The following is a 20,401-nucleotide window of genomic DNA, read 5'->3' on the forward strand; positions in this document are numbered from 1 at the left end:
CATCTCTAGATCTTCCACATGATCTGTCAGTACGAGTTGTATTGCCTTAAATTCTACTCTAGCCAAGCTGCTGTATTTCATCTAAAATATAAGGAAGAGGATTACAAAAATAAGTCTTTCCTACAACAGCACCCGATTGTCATTTGCTACTGTTGAGACATGATCACATACAGGATCGCCGATATGACTTGAGGACTAGTGGAGACTCGCAATTAAATGATCTTTGAAGTATTCATGGCTGATGGCTGATATCATCTTTTGCCCTTGCCCTTTGGAGCTTGCTGCAGACCTTCAATATACCTTCTGGGAATCTTGTAATGACCTGAGGGACCAAATCAAATATAAAAAGCATAGACACAGGCATGTAAATTATGAGACAGATGTTGACAATGCCATGGAGGCTACTAAAATTTCTTCTGCCTCTACATGATTAACTAAAAGCTGGAAGAAAGAGATGGAATGAATAATAACAGTAGGTAGAAGCACTTAGGAAGTGCAAACTTTGGCAAAGGCTATAGGGTCACTAGTACAAAAGATCTGTGCAAGCTGTACAGATCCTGGAACCACTGTACAATTCAGATCACCACCAAAAATTACTCATCTGTTCTTTTTTACCATAATGAACCTATCTAGAAATTTCCATCAGACCCACTCAATACTTTTCCAGCAATATTGTCAACAAATAAACAAACATGAAACAAATGGTGGCAAAACATAACCGCCTTGGTGGAGTTATTAATATGACATCTGTAAAGCAAATAATCATACTAGGAGAACAAGGGAAGTTTAAGTTACACACAAATTTATACACATCAAGTAACACTTGGATGCTTTTAAAAACACCCGAGTACCACAAGTCTGGAATCTAACTTAAACTGACATAAGTCAGAGAAAGCGAAAGAAACAATACATTCTAATCGTAGGATGAATATTGTGATAACTTTAGAGGGTAAACCGGAATGAATGCGTGTGACAGATCAGGAGAATTTTGCTGGTGAAGAAAACAAATGCATCAAGTATTTGAACTGACAAACCACAGTCACATCTACCTCAATTACACACAGTCATAGCCCTGCCAGCTCCCAAACCTTGACCCTCCTTCCAAATCCCAGAAATACAAAAACAACAATGACGACCAAATATTTGTCAAAGTAATTTTCACAAACCTGTTAAGAACTTTTCAAGAAACTTGATTTGGTTGCCCTGTACAGTGACCCGTAGTCCCTCCTTGGCATTTGGACTTTCCCCTACCGAAGTGCTGGCTGCCACACTGATCTGCAGGTGGTGGGCAAAGTCCTTCGGATCCAGGTTGAACTGCTCTAGATTGTTGATTATTGTTATCTGTATTGACAAGAGAAATAGACAGATGGATAGACAGACAGACAGACAGACAGATAGATAGATAGATAGATGGATAGATAGATAGATAGATAGATACATACATACATACATACATACATACATATATAGATAGATAGATGGATAGATACATAGACAGAAGACAGACAGATATAACAAATAGACAGGACAGATATAAATTTAGATAGAAAAATACATACGTACATACACACATAGATTGGTTGATAGATTGGATAGATTGACAGATATGTGGGTAGATAGAGAGAAAGAGAGAGGTAACTGTGTGCTTCAGGTATTATTATGATTGCAAGTCAGTGGCTTTGCCTTTACATTTGGGGGGGGGGGGAATGTAACCACATAAAACCTTCTCAATTCAGCATTCATGCATCAAAATCATGAAGGTTCCTAGAACAAATTTCAAGGAGATAACCTTCATTTACTGTAAAACATGATATATTCGCGGCACAAAAATTTCGTGAATTGGAGCCGACTGCCTTTCTCGCATCATGAAATTTTCGCAAGAACTTTCGCGTGCCTTCTAATTTCGCAAATATTGCCGCTAGCAAAATTCGCGAAATTAAAATGCACGCGAACATTCCTCGTTTTACAGCAGTTTGAATCTCTGTGGGTAATTCTTGCTCCCAAACCAGGAAAGTTTCCAGATTCTTTAGATTAAGAAGAGATAAATAAGTTTCAGGAAGCCTTCTGCACAATCACAAACTCTGGTATTGCAAACACAAACTTGTTTTGATTCCATTGCATGTGAGAGTAAGCCAGCACATGAAAAGCAGGAAACATTATCAGTTTTCTAAATCAGCAATTGCTCATTGCGACATGACCATGATGGCAACAATTATCTGCTACATTCCAAGATGCCTCACCCATTTGTTGCCAGCTTTGCGCTCCACTTTCAGTTTAATGGGTTGGACCTGCCCCTTGTGGATACGGAGCTTGCTGCTGGTTGGCAGACCGGGGTAAACAATCTGGTATCCTGAGTTCATCTTGTGAAGGCATCTGCATGTAGGATGATATATGGATGCAGTTGTAACTGTCCATGTCCTAAATGACTAACCTGATTTCTTCCCCAATAAGGGTGTCTCATAATGTTGCTCACTGCACACTGTTGTTTCTTAACCCTAACTTAACCTGGGCTATTTAGCAAGCTTGAATTCTGGGGGGGATTATGGCCCCCCCTTCAGATCTCTGCCGTTGATCGCCGCAAAATTTTGCATGAACATAAAGCCGGATGTAATCTACAAGACTGTTGAGTTAAATTTTCAAAAAAATTGCATTTTCTATTTTAAATTAATTATGCAAATATATGCAAAAACATCATTTTCATCTGTACTTGCTTATAAAAGCTTATGGAATGCTGATTTTTGGTGTAAATATTCATAGTGACATTCCGAACATTTGTGCGTAGAAAAAAAAATTCAGTATCAAAATCAATGTCTTATTTTCTTTATTGTTTTATCATTTTTTATGTATTTCTTTGTTTTTTCGACTTTTTGTGTTGTTTTTTTCAGCAGAATTTGTCATACACATCTTTAGAAGCATAATTATACTAAAATGAATTTATTTCAGTCATTAAATTAAAAATATGAATCTTTATATGAATTAATCGAAAAAACACAATTTGTATTGACTTTGTACACAAAATCACGTTTTTGAGCAATTTTGGGGTTAACGAAAATTTTTTGAAGGGGCGTGGCTTCGGAACGGTATGTCCGGGCGTGACAAATTTGGTCTCAAAAGTTGCGCGAGACTTGAAAGTAAAAAGTCAGCTAGCGGCGCGGTCAAAAAATTTTGCGGGGTGGAATGGTCCCGGAATTCATCGAGGGGGGGGGGGGGGGGGAGGGCCATTATGCCTCCCCCCCCCAGGTAAGTTAGGGTAAAAAACTCGGAGAGAGACTCTTGGGAGAGATTCTTGCTCAACCATGCAAAATTTTGTCAAGTTTGCAAAAAGGATCTACGACCTACAAAGAGGCAAATTGAGCCATACGAGAGATGCTGGATATTTCAATCTCATCATTGTTACATTAAAACTCAAAGGATGCCTGCCATTAAAAGGCAATCACTTCCACTTTCTCACAGGAATTACTTTTGAGAAAGGAAAACTCACAGAAGCCAGTCAATGAAACAATGCTCTTACCTCGTGAATAACTGATCCCACTTCAGGTGAGAGACACTCCCCTCTGACTTGTTGATGACAGCATCATGGAGGATTGGATCCAGGGTGACTCGACTGGGGAGCAAGTCAAAATATGAGCATTTCACTCAAATGGCAGTACTCTTGAGATTGGTATTGGCAAAACCAGGGCACTGACAAATGATTAAGCAATATGAGAATAATTTGGGAAAGTAGATAGTCAGCTAAAGAGCTTTAACAATGGCATATTAATTACTAAAAAAGAAAACAAAATATTTGTTGAACACTGTGACTTGTCATATGATACTCATTTGTTGCTTGCATGCTCACGTACAAATTACACACTTTCCAGAAAGTATGATCACACCATCTTCTGAGACAAAGCGAAGCCCATTCCTTCACCTTACACAGTATGATTCATATCTTTCAGAGTAAAGAAGCACTAATTAAGCAAGAGACATCAAAGTAATATGATCGAGCAAGCTCTTTTGGAAGCACTCATGTGGTGAAAGTTTCCATTAGTTTCAAGAGTTCACTCTAAACCAATCTTATATGGACTACCAGGTAGCAAAAGAAGTAGTTCAGAGCAACAAAATTTAAAGTACAATTCTTTCATGTATGCAAGCAAACATATTGCTGTTTCTTACCCAACTTGACATATCCAACTAACCTATAATCCCCTTGGTCAACCAGACTTTCATTCTTGACGTAGGCCGTCACTGCATTCCGCACCTCCTCCTTGGTCATCCAAGTACCCTTCCTGGCACATCAGCCATACCAAAAGAAATATGAAGAGAAGAGATTACAGACTGCCTACTATCTTCTGGTTGCTACTACAAAGTTCTTCCTCAGAATTGCAACACATTCTTGTTGGCTTCCTGAGCTGCACACACAAACACACAACACGTATGTGGACATATGCCATATAGCCTAAATTCATTTATATGAATTGATCTAATCTCAAATCAAAGATATAATACAATTGACGTGTGACAACAAAAGTAAAAACAAAGTCTGACATTAATATCCTGTTCAGGTTTGAATAATGGTAATTATTCTGCTCACATATTACATATCATCATTTCCTCCTGTCCCCACAACACGAAAGAGAGGGGTGATGATTAATATGATAAAGACATCACTAGAACAATGTTTTGAAGTATGTGGGAAGTGAGGAAACAAAAGTCCACTTCTGAATGGGTGGTGTTTTCTTCAGAACCCACTACATGACCAGAGGCCAAAGACAGCAGTGCAGACTCACTGAAATCCACTGGACTGAAGTACAGGTGCTACGTTTGGAGTGACGCAGTAGAATGTCCGGAACTCTGGCGGTCCTTCCGGTGCCTTGCTGCCTACCGTCTGCTCCGTGGACGCCGCAGCCGCTTCTTGACTCTCATTCGAGTTGTCGGGAGGCACAAATGATCTGATACTGTTTGGAGTGATTGCAATGTTAGCAAGCCAGGGAAATTAATCCAAGTACTTGAAACATTCTTTCAATACACACAACTTGCATGACCAAATTGTTTCAGCTGAAAGACAGGAATCACTGACATACATTACATGTTGATAGCTTTGAGGATGTATCTGACTGTCACAACAAATTACTGTGCATTTGTGCAAGATGTTCAGTTCTGCATTATGACGAGCCTGCTTCTGCCACGAGGCAGGTATCCTCTTGCGTACCAAAGCTGAAGTGTTTTGAAGATTGTTTAGCGGGCAAATACAAACGTTCCTGTTTATTTACACATCGCATTTGATAGCATCAGCACATACCAGGAAGGGTTGTGACTCTAAATGGTAATAGTATGACAGTATGTAGTGTCTGCTAGCATAACTTCTCTAAGTATATAAAATAATTCCATTAAGAATAATGGTATCTTAAAATCAAAGCCAAAATAGGCAGAAGTTCATGCCACCATCAATCAAAGGCTGAGCTACCCATTTGTAAATCTGTTTCAGGTCTATTCTGCAAACATATATCTGGTGAAACAAGACACAAAGAGACTCACTCATCATGGTCTTTGTAAATGGCAGTGACGTTGTCCACACCCTTTTTGGCCTCCTTCACCTCTAGGAGTCTCCTGTCCTGCATGGCCTCGAGAAACTTGGACAGCTTCTTGTAGCTGGATTTCTTGATGTCCAGCGATTTGCCCTCTGGACTGACAGAGTTTGGAAAGAAATGGACTTTGTGAAGAATTTTTTCAAAGTGGAGACATTTTAATTCTTTTGCACAGGGCCAATTCCAGTGAACATAACTTGTTTAAAATTTCATGTATAGGAGTGTGTTTTTTTGCACATAATTTGATATTTCCAGAAATATTGAATTGTTGTTTTTTTTTTGTGACAGCCCAGTGCTGCATGAAATTTGTAAGATTCTATACAGTGAAAGGCTCATTTTACAGTAACAGTAACATCCACCACCACACAAACATTCTTCACACGCTTCCTCAAATAAAGGTTCTTTTAGGATCATCACTTCATTATAACAACAGTAATGCCCAAACAATTTTTTTCTCCTGTGTTAACAACATTTTGTCACCCTCTTGTTTTGATAGTCATATACATCTCATCAACCACATCAGCCCTGAATTTAAAATCATGTCAAAACCGTCTTTCTTTGTCTTTGCACTTAACCTACTTTTCACATTGTGACCTTTATTCATAATGCCACACATCTCCACAATCATTGATATTCACTCTCTCTAACATCATATTTATGCCATTTGTAACAAAATGAGAGGTATGCTACTCACCAGCATGGCAAGATATAGTTCCGGTAGAAAGTGCTGGTAAGCAGGGGCAAGTCTGATGGCTTCACTTTCTTCTTCAAGCTGTGTAAGAGACACTGGTATAAGAGCTGGTCCATGATGTCTGAATGTAGGTGGGTAAACAATGAAAGGGATACCAAGTCAGATAATTCACACCTCATTTATCCTGCCCAATATGCAATTTCCTACAAATGCACATGAGTAACTGTCATCTTCATTTTGTTGAGAATAGTAGGCCTAACTGCTCTAAACAGACAATCAAACAAACATACAAACAAATATACCCCAAAACGTCACGCACAAGAAGATGCTTCCACTGCTAAAGATGCTAAATGAATATGACAACATAATTGAGTGTTGGCCCTGAAAGTACAAACAACTAACATAGAGAAATTGATAATGTGAGGATTAGGAAAAAGTTAACTTACAATTGACAAAAACAAATTCATCAATACTAAACCCAAAGGACAACATTAATCATCTCCAGTTTCATCTGCCTCTGCCCCCAAGACACATGTACCACATATAAATAACATTCAACAGCACAGTGAAAAATACTGTTTAATGCTCAGCCACTTCCATGTGGTATTTATCATATTTATTTTCATATTCTGTCTCCAATGAATCGGTATGTCCCCATGGTAACACATAGTCATGTCCTGCAGAATAACAGTTGGAGAGATGCCCTCATCTGGGAGATGAGCCTAATACAGCTCAAACCTGATACAGCCTTCATTGAGTGAAACATTTGTGGATAAATTCACACACCACTCACCAGCTGGAGACAGCCCATAGTCCTCCTCCTCCTCTTCTTCCTCTCCTTGGGCCCCTTCATCATATCCTCCGACGGCTCCATCACCGGGATCTAATGACATGGAAGACATCTCCTCAGCCACGCCATCTCCGCTTTCTCCAGTCCTTGTGTTTTCTCCACAATCTGCTCCATTTTTCTCTGCATCCTCCGCCGTAATTTTCTGCTCGCTTTCTGCCTGATTGTCCCCTCCTACAGTTCTATCTGTATCACTTTCATCATTCATCTCTGCTCCGGACTGGCTGTTGACTTTTGGATCAATCTGTGGAGGTATTGACTTATTGCCAGCTTCCCTGTGGAGAGGAAATGTACATCCACAGTGTAATTTCAATCTTCTCCCCTCATAGATTTCGGAAACTAATCATCAATGAATACAGATCACCGAATTCCCCAATCAGTGGTGGATCCAGAGGGGCGCGCACAGGGCGCGTGCCCCCTTCATTTTTTTTTAAACAAAGGAAATATAAAAAAATGGAGGGGGACACGTGCCCCCCCCCCCCCCCCCCCTTTACAGAATTCCTGGATCCGCCCCTAGCTAATCCCTCTTGTGTCACTATGGCTTTCCAGTTGTACTGAGGCACATTGCTACACTGGAGTGGGTGGCTTGCTATCTCTACAACTATGTCAAGTTTGGATAGATTACTGAGTGCTGATTAAAAAGCTTGGCGAGCTAGGCATACCATGGTGGTGTCTGGGCACATACAGATTCAAAGGCAGTGAATAGTAGAGACACGACAAAGATACAGACCACAGATGATCTCCCAGGGAGTGTATTGTGAGGAGTCCTTTTCCCTTCATTGCACTTGCCACCATGTCAGAGGAGGATAGGGCTGCAGTTCCAATGGCAACCGGTGCAAGGTTACCCATCATATTCACACCACACAGCTGTGATTTTTCAACTCGTGGGAGGCCCTCTGGTGGTACGACAACTCCAGGCAGCATCAGATCTAAAGACGCAATGGGACAGTTCATGCTTGTAATATATTTGTCCTATTCACTTGATTCACAATTTGACTTACAAATATATGCACAACCCAGGTGTTTCTGGTCAAAAAGACACTTGCAGTGCATGGTATCATTTGCCTAATTTCTAAACAGAAACACATCACATACAAAATGTATTTTATGGGTTGTCCTGTCAAATAGTTTCCCCAATACTTCTTGCATATTTGCATCACTTGTATATGGTTTCATAACATTAAGAGCTCTTGTTGAGTTTCTTCTACAGTCCTCATGATACATATTTGTGCAAATGTGCTGGTCTTTTAAATCATTGCATGATACTAACAAAGAAAATGTGAACAAAGAAAATGTGATATCCAAAGAACAAGGCAAAAAGAAATGCCTAACTACACAAAAACACAATATCGCCTGTTTCTGGCGAGAAATCCCCTCCTGCTGTAACTTCACAATTTTTATAGTAATGTAGCACTCGTATCAAGAATGAAAGTCCATGAACAATTCTGGGAGCACTGGCAGCTACATCAACTACATGTATGACAGCACAAGAAGACAGTATATTAATTACCTGCTCCTCCTCTCAGTTTCTCCAAGACAGGTGGCCATGTAGTGAAGCAGGGTAAGAGATTTGGACACTTCCACAGTGTGTAGACTATCAGCAATGGGGGTAAAAAAGAAAGGAATTATGATAAAGTTTCATTTTCATTGAGTCTTCAGGTTAATATGAAATGAGGTACGAATCTGCCCATTCACAAAGGGCTGCAAAAATACACAAAGTAAAGGGAGCAAACCATAAACTGTTTCAACTTTCTTCTTCCTGTACTCTCAAAAGACTTCGTATCTGTTTATTACTGTTATCGGAGGATAACGAGGAGGAAGCTACAGATAAGAATTTGCATTTCATTTCGAGGTGACGATGTTCTCGTGATATACAGTTAATTCATTATTCTCTGTGAATTGAGGATGGAATACAGAGGTAGAATGGTAATGAACAACTTGTATAGGTAACTGAGGAACATATTATTTCACAACAAACTGGACGTAAAAGGAATATCGGTCAAGTTGATTTCATTTATTGATATAAATTCAGAGATAAAAGATATTATGCAGACTCACACGAGATGTAACCGTCATGTATTATTATGTATCGATTGATTATTTCTTTCTGTTTTACAGGGCTCTTTTCCCTGCTTCAATATTGATCAGCACTTACAAATAACACCACTGCATGATTGTAGCACCCACGACATTACTGTACTGGTGCACGATATTGCAAATCTGAATGAGTCAGAGCAGAACTTCACCTGTTGGATAGAGAAATCTCTCGCTCTCAAAGAATGCTGGGATACCTTCCACAACATACACCACCACGTGGTCTTCCCCATGAGTCTGAATCTTCATGGCTGTTACAGCTGCCTTGTTCGGGAGGACCAGCTCTACCTGCTCCGATGTGATCTCAGCAAACTGCTGCAGGACAGAGCTCTTCAGTTTTCGCCTATGTGAACCACATCAAAAGATTACATCACATTGCACTCACACATGGGTGAACCCCGATAGCACCATCTCCATGGATCAAAAACTCTGTGATCTAACATGGTCCAGGGTACAAGCATAAGAAAGGCTACCACTTTTTCCAGAACATAACCCACTGAGGACAGACTGATTTTGCTACAACACGCATTTCCCATAGACACCTGCCTAAGTATACTCGGGACTCATCCTAAATGGGTTCATCAGCTTGCAGTCTCTGAGGGTCAGATTATCATAAATCACATTTCAAGGAGTAATGATTGGAATGCACAGATTTTTGTTTTTTGTTTTTGTTTTTTACTAAGTGAGATTCAGAGAATCAACTGTTTTTATTAAGGCAAAAACCACAAATGAAAAATGTCCACTATTTGTCATCAAAAAAGATTCTAGTTGATTAAGATTCTTGGGAAGGTGGCGATTCTGATGGTCCATTTTTGTGAGATGTTTTGACGCTGGTGGGTAACACGTTCCTCAGAGAGTGACCAATAGTTGGGGGGGGGGGGGAGTGTCATTTAGATGTAGGCCTATCTAATTTGAAAGTATAATTGAACAGATTTTTTTCTTTTTTATTTGTATCTTTTTCCTTTTACTTACTTGTCAGAGTTCTTCATGGCTGTGTTAGTTTTGACATGGAAGGGCTTCTTGAACATGCTGATGCTTTTGTCAGAATGATTTCCAGATGATATAAAATTGGAGGAGACACTGTTCACACTCCACAGTCAATCAAACCTCCTGGATTCAATCTAAGATGGAGGAGAGTCAACGATACCAAATTTCAGTACATGTACAATGAGATCTCCAAAGGACTTCACATAAGAATGCATCATGAAAACAACATTTACATGAAAACAATAAAATTTCTATGTGGACAGCATATTTATGTCTTCAGCCCAGGCCATTCACATCAAGTTATTTATGATGGTTATGACATTTATACAATAGAATCTACCTCTCACATTTTTTACTTCCAAGTACTGACACTCCTAGTCCTACTGTATAAACAGTGTAGAGCCAGTGTTTAACCTATGGCGCCCCCCCCCCCCCATGAGAAAATTATAATTTTTTTCTACGAATCTCTTTGTTTTTTTAATTAACTGCAGCGTGTAGGACGTTCTTCTTTCGAGAGCTTTCATTACCCGCAGAGCAGCAGCGACCCCAGCACGTACTGAGTACTAGTATTACATTTACTGGTTACACTACAGCGCGCCGCGCCGGGGTGATTCTTTCATGAAGAAAAACGCTAATGTGAATACTAATGTTGTGGAAACATACGGGCCAAACATACTTCCTGCGCCTGCCTGCCCCCCCTTTTTTATTTTGGCCTTTTAATCTTTTTATACTGTATCTAACATTAGAACTGTGCGTGGTTGTGATTATGATGAGTTGACAGCTCGATAACTACAGTACAACCGCGCAGCATCAGCAGTTGACCGACATTCGCAAGTAGAACCACATTTCTAATAAATTCAGCGAAAAACTTCTCATTTGATTTATAATAATGACATTTGCTGGGACCAGGCTGGGTCAGTAAGCAAAAAACTGACTCAGCAAATGTCATTATTATAAATGAGAAGTTTTTCGCGAAATTAGACATACTTGTCGGTCAACATCAGCAGCAGCAGAGCAGAGCTAACTAGCTACATTACATAATATTATGTCATAAGCTAACGTTACAGCTACACTGATCCACACTCACAGTCTACAGACAGCTGACTGAAGAGCTAGCGGCCAGCGGGACGTACAGACCTTGTGAGCCGATGCCACTGGGCTGGGGCACGATAAACCAAATATCCCGTAGTAGCACTCGTGCTCTCCTGCCGGCCAGCTGTCAGTCTTTTCGCATCTCCGGCACGAACGACTGCTGTTGAAATCATTCAAAGTCAGGTAGTAGGCCCAACACGAGGTAAGCGATTAGTCTATATTTTTAGAATTTAGTTACGAATCCTGTCTGTCATTTATTCGTAGAAAGTATTTCAAGACACCTAACTACTCGTACCGCGAAAGTGAAAGCAGCAAAACTCGTGTACATATGGTGGCGGACGGACGCACGCGCGGGCGGGGCAAGAAAAGGGTACGCAAACATCGAATTGATGCCATATCACTGACGGCCGCGCGCTGAAGATATCAGAGCACCGCTCCGACGTGCGCACGTGCAAAGGCAACCGTGTAAACTTTGACCTCTATAATGAATGGCATTTGTGCAATGCATAATGGCAGACGATGCTGTCGGAAGTAGAAATGATAGACATCGCCATTTTGAATATTCCTACATACGAGGTAAAATGTAGTTACCAAAAAATATAATATGTCTGTATCTAATACAAGTACATTAATGTGGGGAGTATGTGTTTTTTGTTTCACTAATGGTTGGGATAGATAGCGTGATCCCAGTAACCCAGAATTTGATGTAAATCTGTGCTCTCGGTGTGGCGCATTACTATTGCACTGTCAGTGTCAATGATATTATCATCTGGTGATGCGGTTTTGTTGTTTTGGCGCGTCTAGTCATGACTAAATTTTCGCGAAACCGGTAGATTTATGATTCAAACACTGGCCTTTTTCATTCTTCCATGAAAACCCATGGTTCCTTGAAACATATGTAAGTTCTCTTTCCTCTGTTTATGATATTTGTGCCTTAATTTAATGTTTTAAATTTACTGTTTTTGTGCGATGCTCCATGCTAAATATTTATCGTAGCAGCGAACAGCAGCGCTTGTAATACACCTGTCTACGGACACATGATAGACGCCTGCCCCGACGTGCTGGACGAAAGGCACGTAAAGGTGATGGGCCATGCGATGAGGTGGAGATTGGAATCGGGTGGATCACATCTGTAGATTGCCCAAAGAATAACCTGATGTGGGAAAATGCACGGAGTGTAACGCCATATTGTCTCATGTGGTATTCAAGCAGTGTAGAATGTTCTTGTTACCAATTGAATTGATGTTTGTGAGTGAATGTTGCATGCAATTTTCAATTGCATTGACCATTGTGATTGGCAAATTGACATTTTGCACTGCCACCACCACTGCCAACTGGAATGATTGATGGAAGATGAATGACATGACTGTATGTGTTGGCTAGTGCTACAAATAAAATTCTAATGACTTCTCAATATTTTGTTCCCATGGCCATCAAGTGCAGGCTGCACGACACTAAAGGTTTACCCTTGCTTTTAGTTTACCACCAGTCCATTCTAACGTTACAGTCTGCAGATCTGTGTCATGTCCGTGGGCAGCAAAAATAGTGTGTAGCAGTTGAGTTAGAGCTGAGGTTCTACTTGGAGTTGTAACGTTAGAATAAAAAACCACCAGTTTTTGATGTGAGCGTTTTTTTAACGTTGGCCTTAAGCTTTTCTGCAACTAAAATAATACTTACACAATCATACAACAACAATGTGTGTTAGTCTCTAACGTTAGATTATTTATATACCCAAAGCAATGGAATCCCATTTTCTTTGCTCAATTTTCCACTAGAAACTCTCGACAGTCTAGTCTCTAATTTTAGTCTAAATTAGGCCTTACTTTCATCTCATTGTTGATTTTGTTGAATTGTTCTAAAAGTCATGGAATCTATTATCATCAGATCACAGAATTTCACGAAATCCTAATATAGAATCTAGGTCTAACGTTATGCCTTACCTTGATAATCCACCAGAATCTGTCCGGCCTGGCCAGAATTCAGCCACACACCTTCTACAAATTGCAATGTAGATGTTTATGTGCATATGCGTTCAATGTCAATACACGTAGCGTAGCTAGAAGCCCGCTGAAAAATGCGCTGCAAAATACCTTGTTAGTGCAGTGTTGCATCAGGGACATTGCAGCGCCCGCACATTGGTGTCTAATCCCAGCGAATTGGCACTTCCATTCAACTCCTGTAGAACTCTACATTATTTTTAGTCACTGCATCCGGCACGTACGGAGATATTGTTTTTATCTTTTTTTTTCTTTTCCTTTTTTTTTTTTTGGATATCATCATGCTCTGAGCTTGCAATACACTGTACGTAAAAAATCTCCCAACATAACGGCGTATTTCTCGATTTTTAGCATTTTTTTTTTTTGACAAACCTGATTCTTGGCATTGGACTATTTCTCACGCACTTTGGAAGACTTGCTCCGATTTTGCATTCTTGATGGCAAAATTTTGGATTTTGGATGGATTTTTGGTGGGGACTAAGAGGGACTTTCCTGTTGTGAACAACAGTGCCAGTATATACAAATCTGTATGTGAAAGGATGTGATAAAGCGTCCTGGTCTTACCTTCCCCTGCCAGGATGCTCGTGAAGCCCTTACTCTCAGCCCGAAATGCTCAAGAGGGGGGCTGTTCAATTTCTCATCCATCTCACATCTGATATATAAATCGTTGCAAGCTTGCATAGTGATTTGTTTGTTACACATGTTCACTCTCAATGATGAAAAGAAGAAAAAATTCTGTCAGTGCTTTTTGAGAAAATGGAGTTTTAATCAAGCGGTGTGTAGCAACCCACTGGAGCATGGGCGCCAGCAGATTTGCTCAATACAGGGCAGCTGCACCTACATGTATCAGCCTGATCCGATTCAAAATTTTCTGTGCTTCTTTTTGCGGCTCTTACCTCTTCACACCCAAATCAGCTCTATGAAACTGAAGTCTGATATCAATTTACAAATATTCATGAAGAGAAAAATAAAATCAGAACTTAATCTGATGTTGTGCATGTTCTTCAAAGTAGTATTCCACACTAATGCAGTGGAGTATGTGGGCACACAAATTTGTCAGCAAACTATTCAGTAATCACTTTGCAGGTATTACAGGTACACTTTGTTTATAAATTCTGCCATCCATCAGCCTTTGGGGGCTTTTCTTGCAATCATCTCACAACATCCAACACAGACAGCACACAAGGTGTGGGATTTTCAGAGCGAGCTTGCACATGCACAGGAGGATTCAGTACATAGCGTTTTATCTCAGGCCAGTCTCCAAGAGACTCCAGCTGGCATTGCTACAGAGTGTACATGGGGTCATAAACATATACATGTAGACCTTCAGTTGGAATAGTATTAGTAGCAAGACTTATGGCAAGACTTCCGTATGGGATTGAGATGACGTACTGCATCTCTGCGTAAGCTAAAAGGGTATGGTAGTAGTGTAAAGTGTCATGGAAAATTTAGTTTGGGGGGGGGGGGGACATGAAGATTTTTTCATGTTGCATTTTTTTCTTTTCCTTTTTTTTTTTTGGTAGATGCAGCTATTAACCCCCCCCCCCCTATGCTAAATACTGGTTAGTGATAGGGTTACAGTAAAGATTAGGGTTAGGTTTAGGGTTAGAGTACAGATTAGGGTTAGGTTTAGGGTTAGAGTTTGGGTTGGGGTTAGGATTAGGTTCAAGACTAGGGTTAGGATCAGGGGAAGGGTCAGGGGAAGGATCTGGGGTAATTGTCCAGGGGGTAATTGCCCTAGACCCAATCTGTGTTGTCACGGCACTTGATGCTATGATGTTCTGAATGTTTTATTCTGCCTTTGCTACGTCATTTCCCTTATCTTATCCTGTGCCTGAATAAAGAGGCTGTCACCTTCATTATGCAATTAATGGTCATGGCAGCTATTCTGCATCATTTGTAGTTGTGGGTGTTTTTGTGTGTGTGTGTGTGTGTGTTTTTTTTTTTTTTGATAACTCTTGCAGAATACAAGCTGGGGCGCCAGAAGTTGGTGTCTGCTAGTGTCACTGATGAGCAGCATTCGTTTATGCTGCACAAAAGTGAATGTCTGTATTTAGTTTGGTGCATTGTTGTCTTCTTTTTTGTTTCACAGCTGTAAATTTCCATCGGCAGAATGAATGGAGAAGTGCCAAGTGTTCCCATTACCACCTTAGCTGGAATAACAAGTCTCACTGACTGTAAGTACAAATTACTTTATTAATAATCATAAATAATAAAATTGCTCATGTGTTGTATGACAATTTCTCACTTGAAGCATCACATGTCATTATACCACAGAGCTTGTAGCAAATACTGGTTCAAGTTTACTTTCTATTCCTTTTTTCTTTTTTTCTTTTTTGATTGAATGGTATATAGTCTTGCAGGAAAAATGAGTATCAAGTAGTTTAACATCTATTTTAGAACCACAAATTTATAATCTTTTCCAAGTGTAGTAGATGTGTATGTTCATGACCACTTGTCATTTAGACTTTCGTGTTTTGTTTGTTTGTTGCTGTTTTTTGGGGGGAACTACGTCGATGCAAAGAATGTCACAGGCAACATGATCTTCAATATTTCCTTTATATTCCAGTGTTGACTGAGCTACCCCTGCCTTCACCCCTGCCAAGTGCACTGAACAGCAAGGGGCTCTTGTATACCCCTCACATAGCGGAAGAGGCCCAGAGACTCCTTGGACGTCAGGATGAGAACCTGATTCCACAGCTCCTGCACGTCCTCACTAAAACCAACACTGACCACATGTGAGTCTTTATGGCACAGATTATTTCTGTCCTTACAACTTCCTTAGAAATTGCAAGCAGTTCAGATTATTTGGTTCTTCAAGCATCAGTGGTAAACTTGTGAAACAAAGAGTAAATAATTGGCATGATTGTAACTGTTCCTTAGAAAGGATAATGGGATTTTCTTACACTAGTTTTAGAGATGTTTTAGAATCTATTGTTTTATGCTTTGTGTCTCTTATCTCACCTACACTAAAATGTACAAATATTGACGAAGGCAGTTGCAGATATTGCCCATTCAGTGTGAAGTTGTAACAGCCCCAAAAACATGGGGCAAAACTTACTTGTTCATACTTACCGGCGTTAAAGTTACCTTGTGTGTTTGATTTATTGCCATGCAATGATAAATTTTAAGTGTGATATCAATCATCATTGTCCAATGATACACCAACATTTTTAGCCAAGTTATATAAGAATCCACATTGTTTTATGATGTTTTGACCTTTACTCAAACTTTACCTTTGGTTTACAGTTTGTACGTTTGCTTACATAAATAAAAACTTTTATATTTGTAGTTCATAATAGGTCATATAGAACTTCATTGGTGATAAGATATATGAAGGTCACATGTTGACTCCGAACTAGTCATGAGATTAGTCCAGCAAGGAAAAAATGAATGCAAATATCTGACATCAATTGAAGTGTATTTCCAGAACCATCCCAGTGGGTACATGGTAACATCCAGTGAGCTACTGAAATAATTGCTGCCTGCTCTCTCCCAGCTGCCCCCACTACATACAAATGATAATTGATGCATCTTGTATCACACTATGATTTGTATTGCAGAGAGCTGAAGGACAAAACAACCAGCAATGAAATAGAAGGGGAGGTTCCTGCACTTCTCCAAGCCCTGCTCAACAGAAATCCAAACGTCTTCAAGTCCAGGCTTGAACAGATAAGTGGTGAGTGAGAAGCCAAGCAATGTATTGGTGTCTGTATGAAGTTCCCCTTACTAAAGTGATTTGAACTGCTGCGTAATTTGAAAGCAGACATGTAATGATAGGCCAATGACTGTGTGGAGGATTGTATGGCTCAAATTAAACTGAATGCTATGTCAGCCCTTGTCACAATCTACCTGTTTTAAAATGTTGCAAACAGTGCACTGCTGGAGATGATGCCTATGCCTGATTCTTTTTATGGAGCTTAATATCAATATTTCAAGGGCACAATGAAATTAATGCATGCCTAAACTACAAACTTCTGCCACTATCTTACCAAGATTACTTAGTTAAAAATCTTTCCCTATTTCTCCTATATAATCATCAGACATTGTTATTGGTTTTACCATTTTGTTGCATGGATGCTCAAAGTTTTTAGATTGTTACAATGTTCATGGAAATGAAATGTGTGTTTGGAGAGTGAAACAATTGGCAATGTTGTTAATTATGTTGTGGGGTAGGGTACATTGTAGTGCATTTTTTAGGGGATGCTACATCACAATAGGCACTTTTCGATTTGCACGTTGAGCCAGGCGTCACCGTGGGTTGACGCAATTTTTACGTACTGCACACGCATGAGTGTCAACCCTCGGCTCATCACCCAAATTTCAGACGCGTTCACCCCGGTTATCACTGTCCACCCAATTCACTTGCACCGCGCTCAAGCCGCCTTATCTATGATGTCACACTCCTATCGCGATAGACGAAAATCGTGCGAAAGAGCACAATGACTCTAGGGAAATCCGTGCTCAGTTCACCTGTTTTCCTATTTCTTTCGAGAGAATATTGATATTCTAATTACATGAAAGCTTTTGATCTTGGTACGTCACAGCAGCAGCGCTGACATACAAACTACAGCCTCTGGTACCTACTTTATTTGCCCGCTTTCACTGTTCCGCAATTTGCAACTGCATACCATAGTCCCACGCAGGCATTTACACGTAATGCTGTACACAATCACATCTTGTGCTTGGCCTGGTGCAGCGCATTTACCTTGTAGTCTTACCATGCATCATGTTTCAAAACCCACATAATTCATGCCAGGATACTTATTCGGCATCTAGTCAAAGACAAAATAAATATTGCAAGTAAAAAAAAAGTTACAAACTCCGCATATATACACCCAAGGCACAGGTTGCCTCCTGCACATGCCACGAGACGTGACGCCCGAAAGCGAAATGTTTTTTAGCAGCGGGTCAACGTACAGACGTGATACCTTGATGTACGCTTGCGCTCGGCGTCACAACCTTCTTGTTCACCCAATCGAAAACTCCCTAATAAGACGCAGTGAACAATAATGATAGTAACAAAGATGATAATGGTAATGAAAATGATGATTACGACGTATTTTATTTTTTATTTTTTATTTTTTTCTATTTCAATCCTGTGTGAAAATCACCATGCTTTTTTTAATGCTTTGTTTATTAACATCATCATTTCATATATTTCCTTAGCTGGAGGTGGGGCTGGACAACACAGTGCATTCTCCTCCAGAGGACCAAGCAATTCCCTTTCTCCATCAGCTGGTGGTAGTCATGGCAACCAACATCAGTTCCAGCAGCCTGGTTCTGCCTCTTCACAAGGTAACAACAATATTGGGCAATTCCTCCAGGTTGTCAGAGCATGATAACTCTATATGTCTGTGTGTACACAGACATATAGGTGTGTCATGGTGTGGATGATTGGGAGTTTAGTGGAATGATTTTCATAAATTCCTACGATTGTGATCCATGACATTTTACATAACTAGCAGAATTAACAATACCATGAGTTGGTGTTTAATAAACTTGGGCCCTTATAGTTCTCTACTGAAGATTTGTGTTTGCATTTGTTCTCTTCTGAAGATTTGTGTTTGCATCATTTATATATTTACTTATTTGTTTCCCCCCTCTCCTTCAGGTTCTGGTCAAGCCCCTCTCAATGGCTATGCAGCCAATCAGTTCTCACCTGCACCTGCCAGTAGCCCAATGTTCCCTGCCACCCCACCCTCTGTTGGGACCCCAAACTCCCAGAACAGATCCCAGAGGTCGCCTTCACGAGGTATGAGAAAAGCTTCCATTTTTGTCTCGCTGTTGACAGAGAGAATCAAGGTTTAAGTTAATGCATAACATTGTATGTTTGCTTATTCATCTAATATTAGGCAACCCTATGAATGACGAGTATATCCCTGATCTTTGTACCGTACATCCTAGAGGTATGATGTCTGTTTTTACCAGAGATTTCAAGCCTAATATGCTAGAAGTAACACCCATTTGCAAAAGCCATACAACATGATTTTGTTCTCATAAAAGTGGTATTCTTTTTATAAATGCAGGCACTATACTTGGGCCTGGTTCTTTTTTGCATAATCGTTAATCTAATGCTGTGATTTATGCATCTATTTTCCTTTGAAAGGTATAGCATCAAATAATTACTCTCCTAGTTTGCCTGTGTTTCTTCTTTTTCCATTGTACAGCGGTTTACTATTATGGTAACTTTGTTACACATGGATTCATCTTGTGATTTCACACAATGTGTATTCGTACGAAAACAGTGAGATTTTCCTGATTATCAGTTCAAACACAAAAACTGTATGCCACTATGTAGTCAAAACAGGTACATGGTGTGTATGATGTTGGGGGAAACAAAAGCTCCTCATAGCTTGATGCTCTTAACCTGTTGAGGATGTGCTGATTTTGGTATAACATGTATTTCTCATTGGCATGTGCAAGAGTATACTTGGGACTAGTCTTCAACTGGTTAATGAAAGGGATGTGTTTGCCTATTCCTCTCTGCCTTGTTCTCATTAAGTATATGGCTTCTGTTCTCATATGCATATTTCCCAGCTCCGGCCACTGCTACTCGTGAAGATGAAAGGCAGGCTCTCAACTCTAACCATCAAAACGAGAACTCGGAGAGAAGAGGGCGTTCCACCCGGTCACATTCTGGATCATCTGAAATCAATCATATGGTGAGATCTTTTGCTCGTTTCTGTTTTGTTTTAATTTTTGTTGTGTTTTGCCTTCCAGTATGGTATATATTTTTTTCTTTTCATCAAATTCTTTCTGTAAAACCATTATCTGTTTCAGTACATACAATGGAGTTTTATTTCATCCACTATATACCCTTGACCCCCTCCTTTCTGCAGTATCTGAGCTCCCTTTTTTTTTGGTACTTTGTACCATTAGATTGGAAAGAGAATGTATTATTTATTATAACTGTGCTAGTATGACTGATCCCATCACACACAAGAACTAGTATATAAGCGAGTTGTTCAAAGCCTGTCAGCTTCAATGAGAGCTTCTGCTTTTTGTGATTAGTTATTGAACAGTAAGTCTAATAGAAGTTTTATCCCACCTATGCATTCTGCTGCTGCAGCAGTCCAAGTCATTTATAAATGCAGTAATGTGATAGAATTGTTAACTACAATGT

General features: G+C 39.9%; 2 protein-coding genes across 2 annotated transcripts in view; one reads left to right on the forward strand and one right to left on the reverse strand.

The window, feature by feature from the left end:
* Positions 1-245: 245 nt before the first annotated feature.
* On the reverse strand, positions 246-11,415 carry LOC139742271 (eukaryotic translation initiation factor 2D-like). Its single transcript, XM_071652850.1, has 14 exons — positions 11,324-11,415; positions 10,172-10,320; positions 9,352-9,542; positions 8,616-8,699; positions 7,836-8,034; positions 7,052-7,380; positions 6,262-6,379; positions 5,518-5,667; positions 4,770-4,937; positions 4,179-4,268; positions 3,512-3,604; positions 2,241-2,373; positions 1,167-1,341; positions 246-322 (listed from the first exon to the last, which is right to left on the reverse strand). Exons 2-14 carry the CDS (start codon positions 10,225-10,227, stop codon positions 252-254), a joined length of 1,857 nt encoding a protein of 618 aa, XP_071508951.1. The 5' UTR covers positions 10,228-10,320; positions 11,324-11,415; the 3' UTR covers positions 246-251.
* A 621-nt stretch (positions 11,416-12,036) lies between these two features.
* Positions 12,037-20,401, forward strand: part of LOC139742272 (nipped-B-like protein A) — a 39,019-nt gene continuing 30,654 nt past the window's right edge. Inside the window, exons 1-7 of the mRNA XM_071652851.1 lie at positions 12,037-12,176; positions 15,368-15,452; positions 15,845-16,013; positions 16,839-16,954; positions 18,445-18,573; positions 18,890-19,030; positions 19,816-19,940. Coding sequence (XP_071508952.1) covers positions 15,389-15,452; positions 15,845-16,013; positions 16,839-16,954; positions 18,445-18,573; positions 18,890-19,030; positions 19,816-19,940 — 744 coding nt within the window. The 5' untranslated portion in view covers positions 12,037-12,176; positions 15,368-15,388. The remainder of the gene's footprint in view (positions 12,177-15,367; positions 15,453-15,844; positions 16,014-16,838; positions 16,955-18,444; positions 18,574-18,889; positions 19,031-19,815; positions 19,941-20,401) is intronic.

Source organism: Diadema antillarum, unplaced genomic scaffold, assembly GCF_040938485.1.
Source record: "Diadema antillarum isolate AM-2024a unplaced genomic scaffold, OU_Dant_1.0 seq00000993_RagTag, whole genome shotgun sequence".
In the NCBI taxonomy this organism is placed as follows: domain Eukaryota; kingdom Metazoa; phylum Echinodermata; class Echinoidea; order Diadematoida; family Diadematidae; genus Diadema; species Diadema antillarum.

Coding starts and splice junctions, on each gene's coding strand:
- LOC139742271 (XM_071652850.1), bottom strand. CDS start 10,227: ATGTTCAAGAAGCCCTTCCATGTCAAAACTAACACAGCCATGAAGAAC. Junction 4,938..5,517: donor ATTTACAAAGACCATGATGA/GTGAGTCTCTTT, acceptor CACTCCAAACAG/TATCAGATCATTTGTGCCTC. Junction 1,342..2,240: donor GCAAAGCTGGCAACAAATGG/GTGAGGCATCTT, acceptor TTGTCAATACAG/ATAACAATAATCAACAATCT.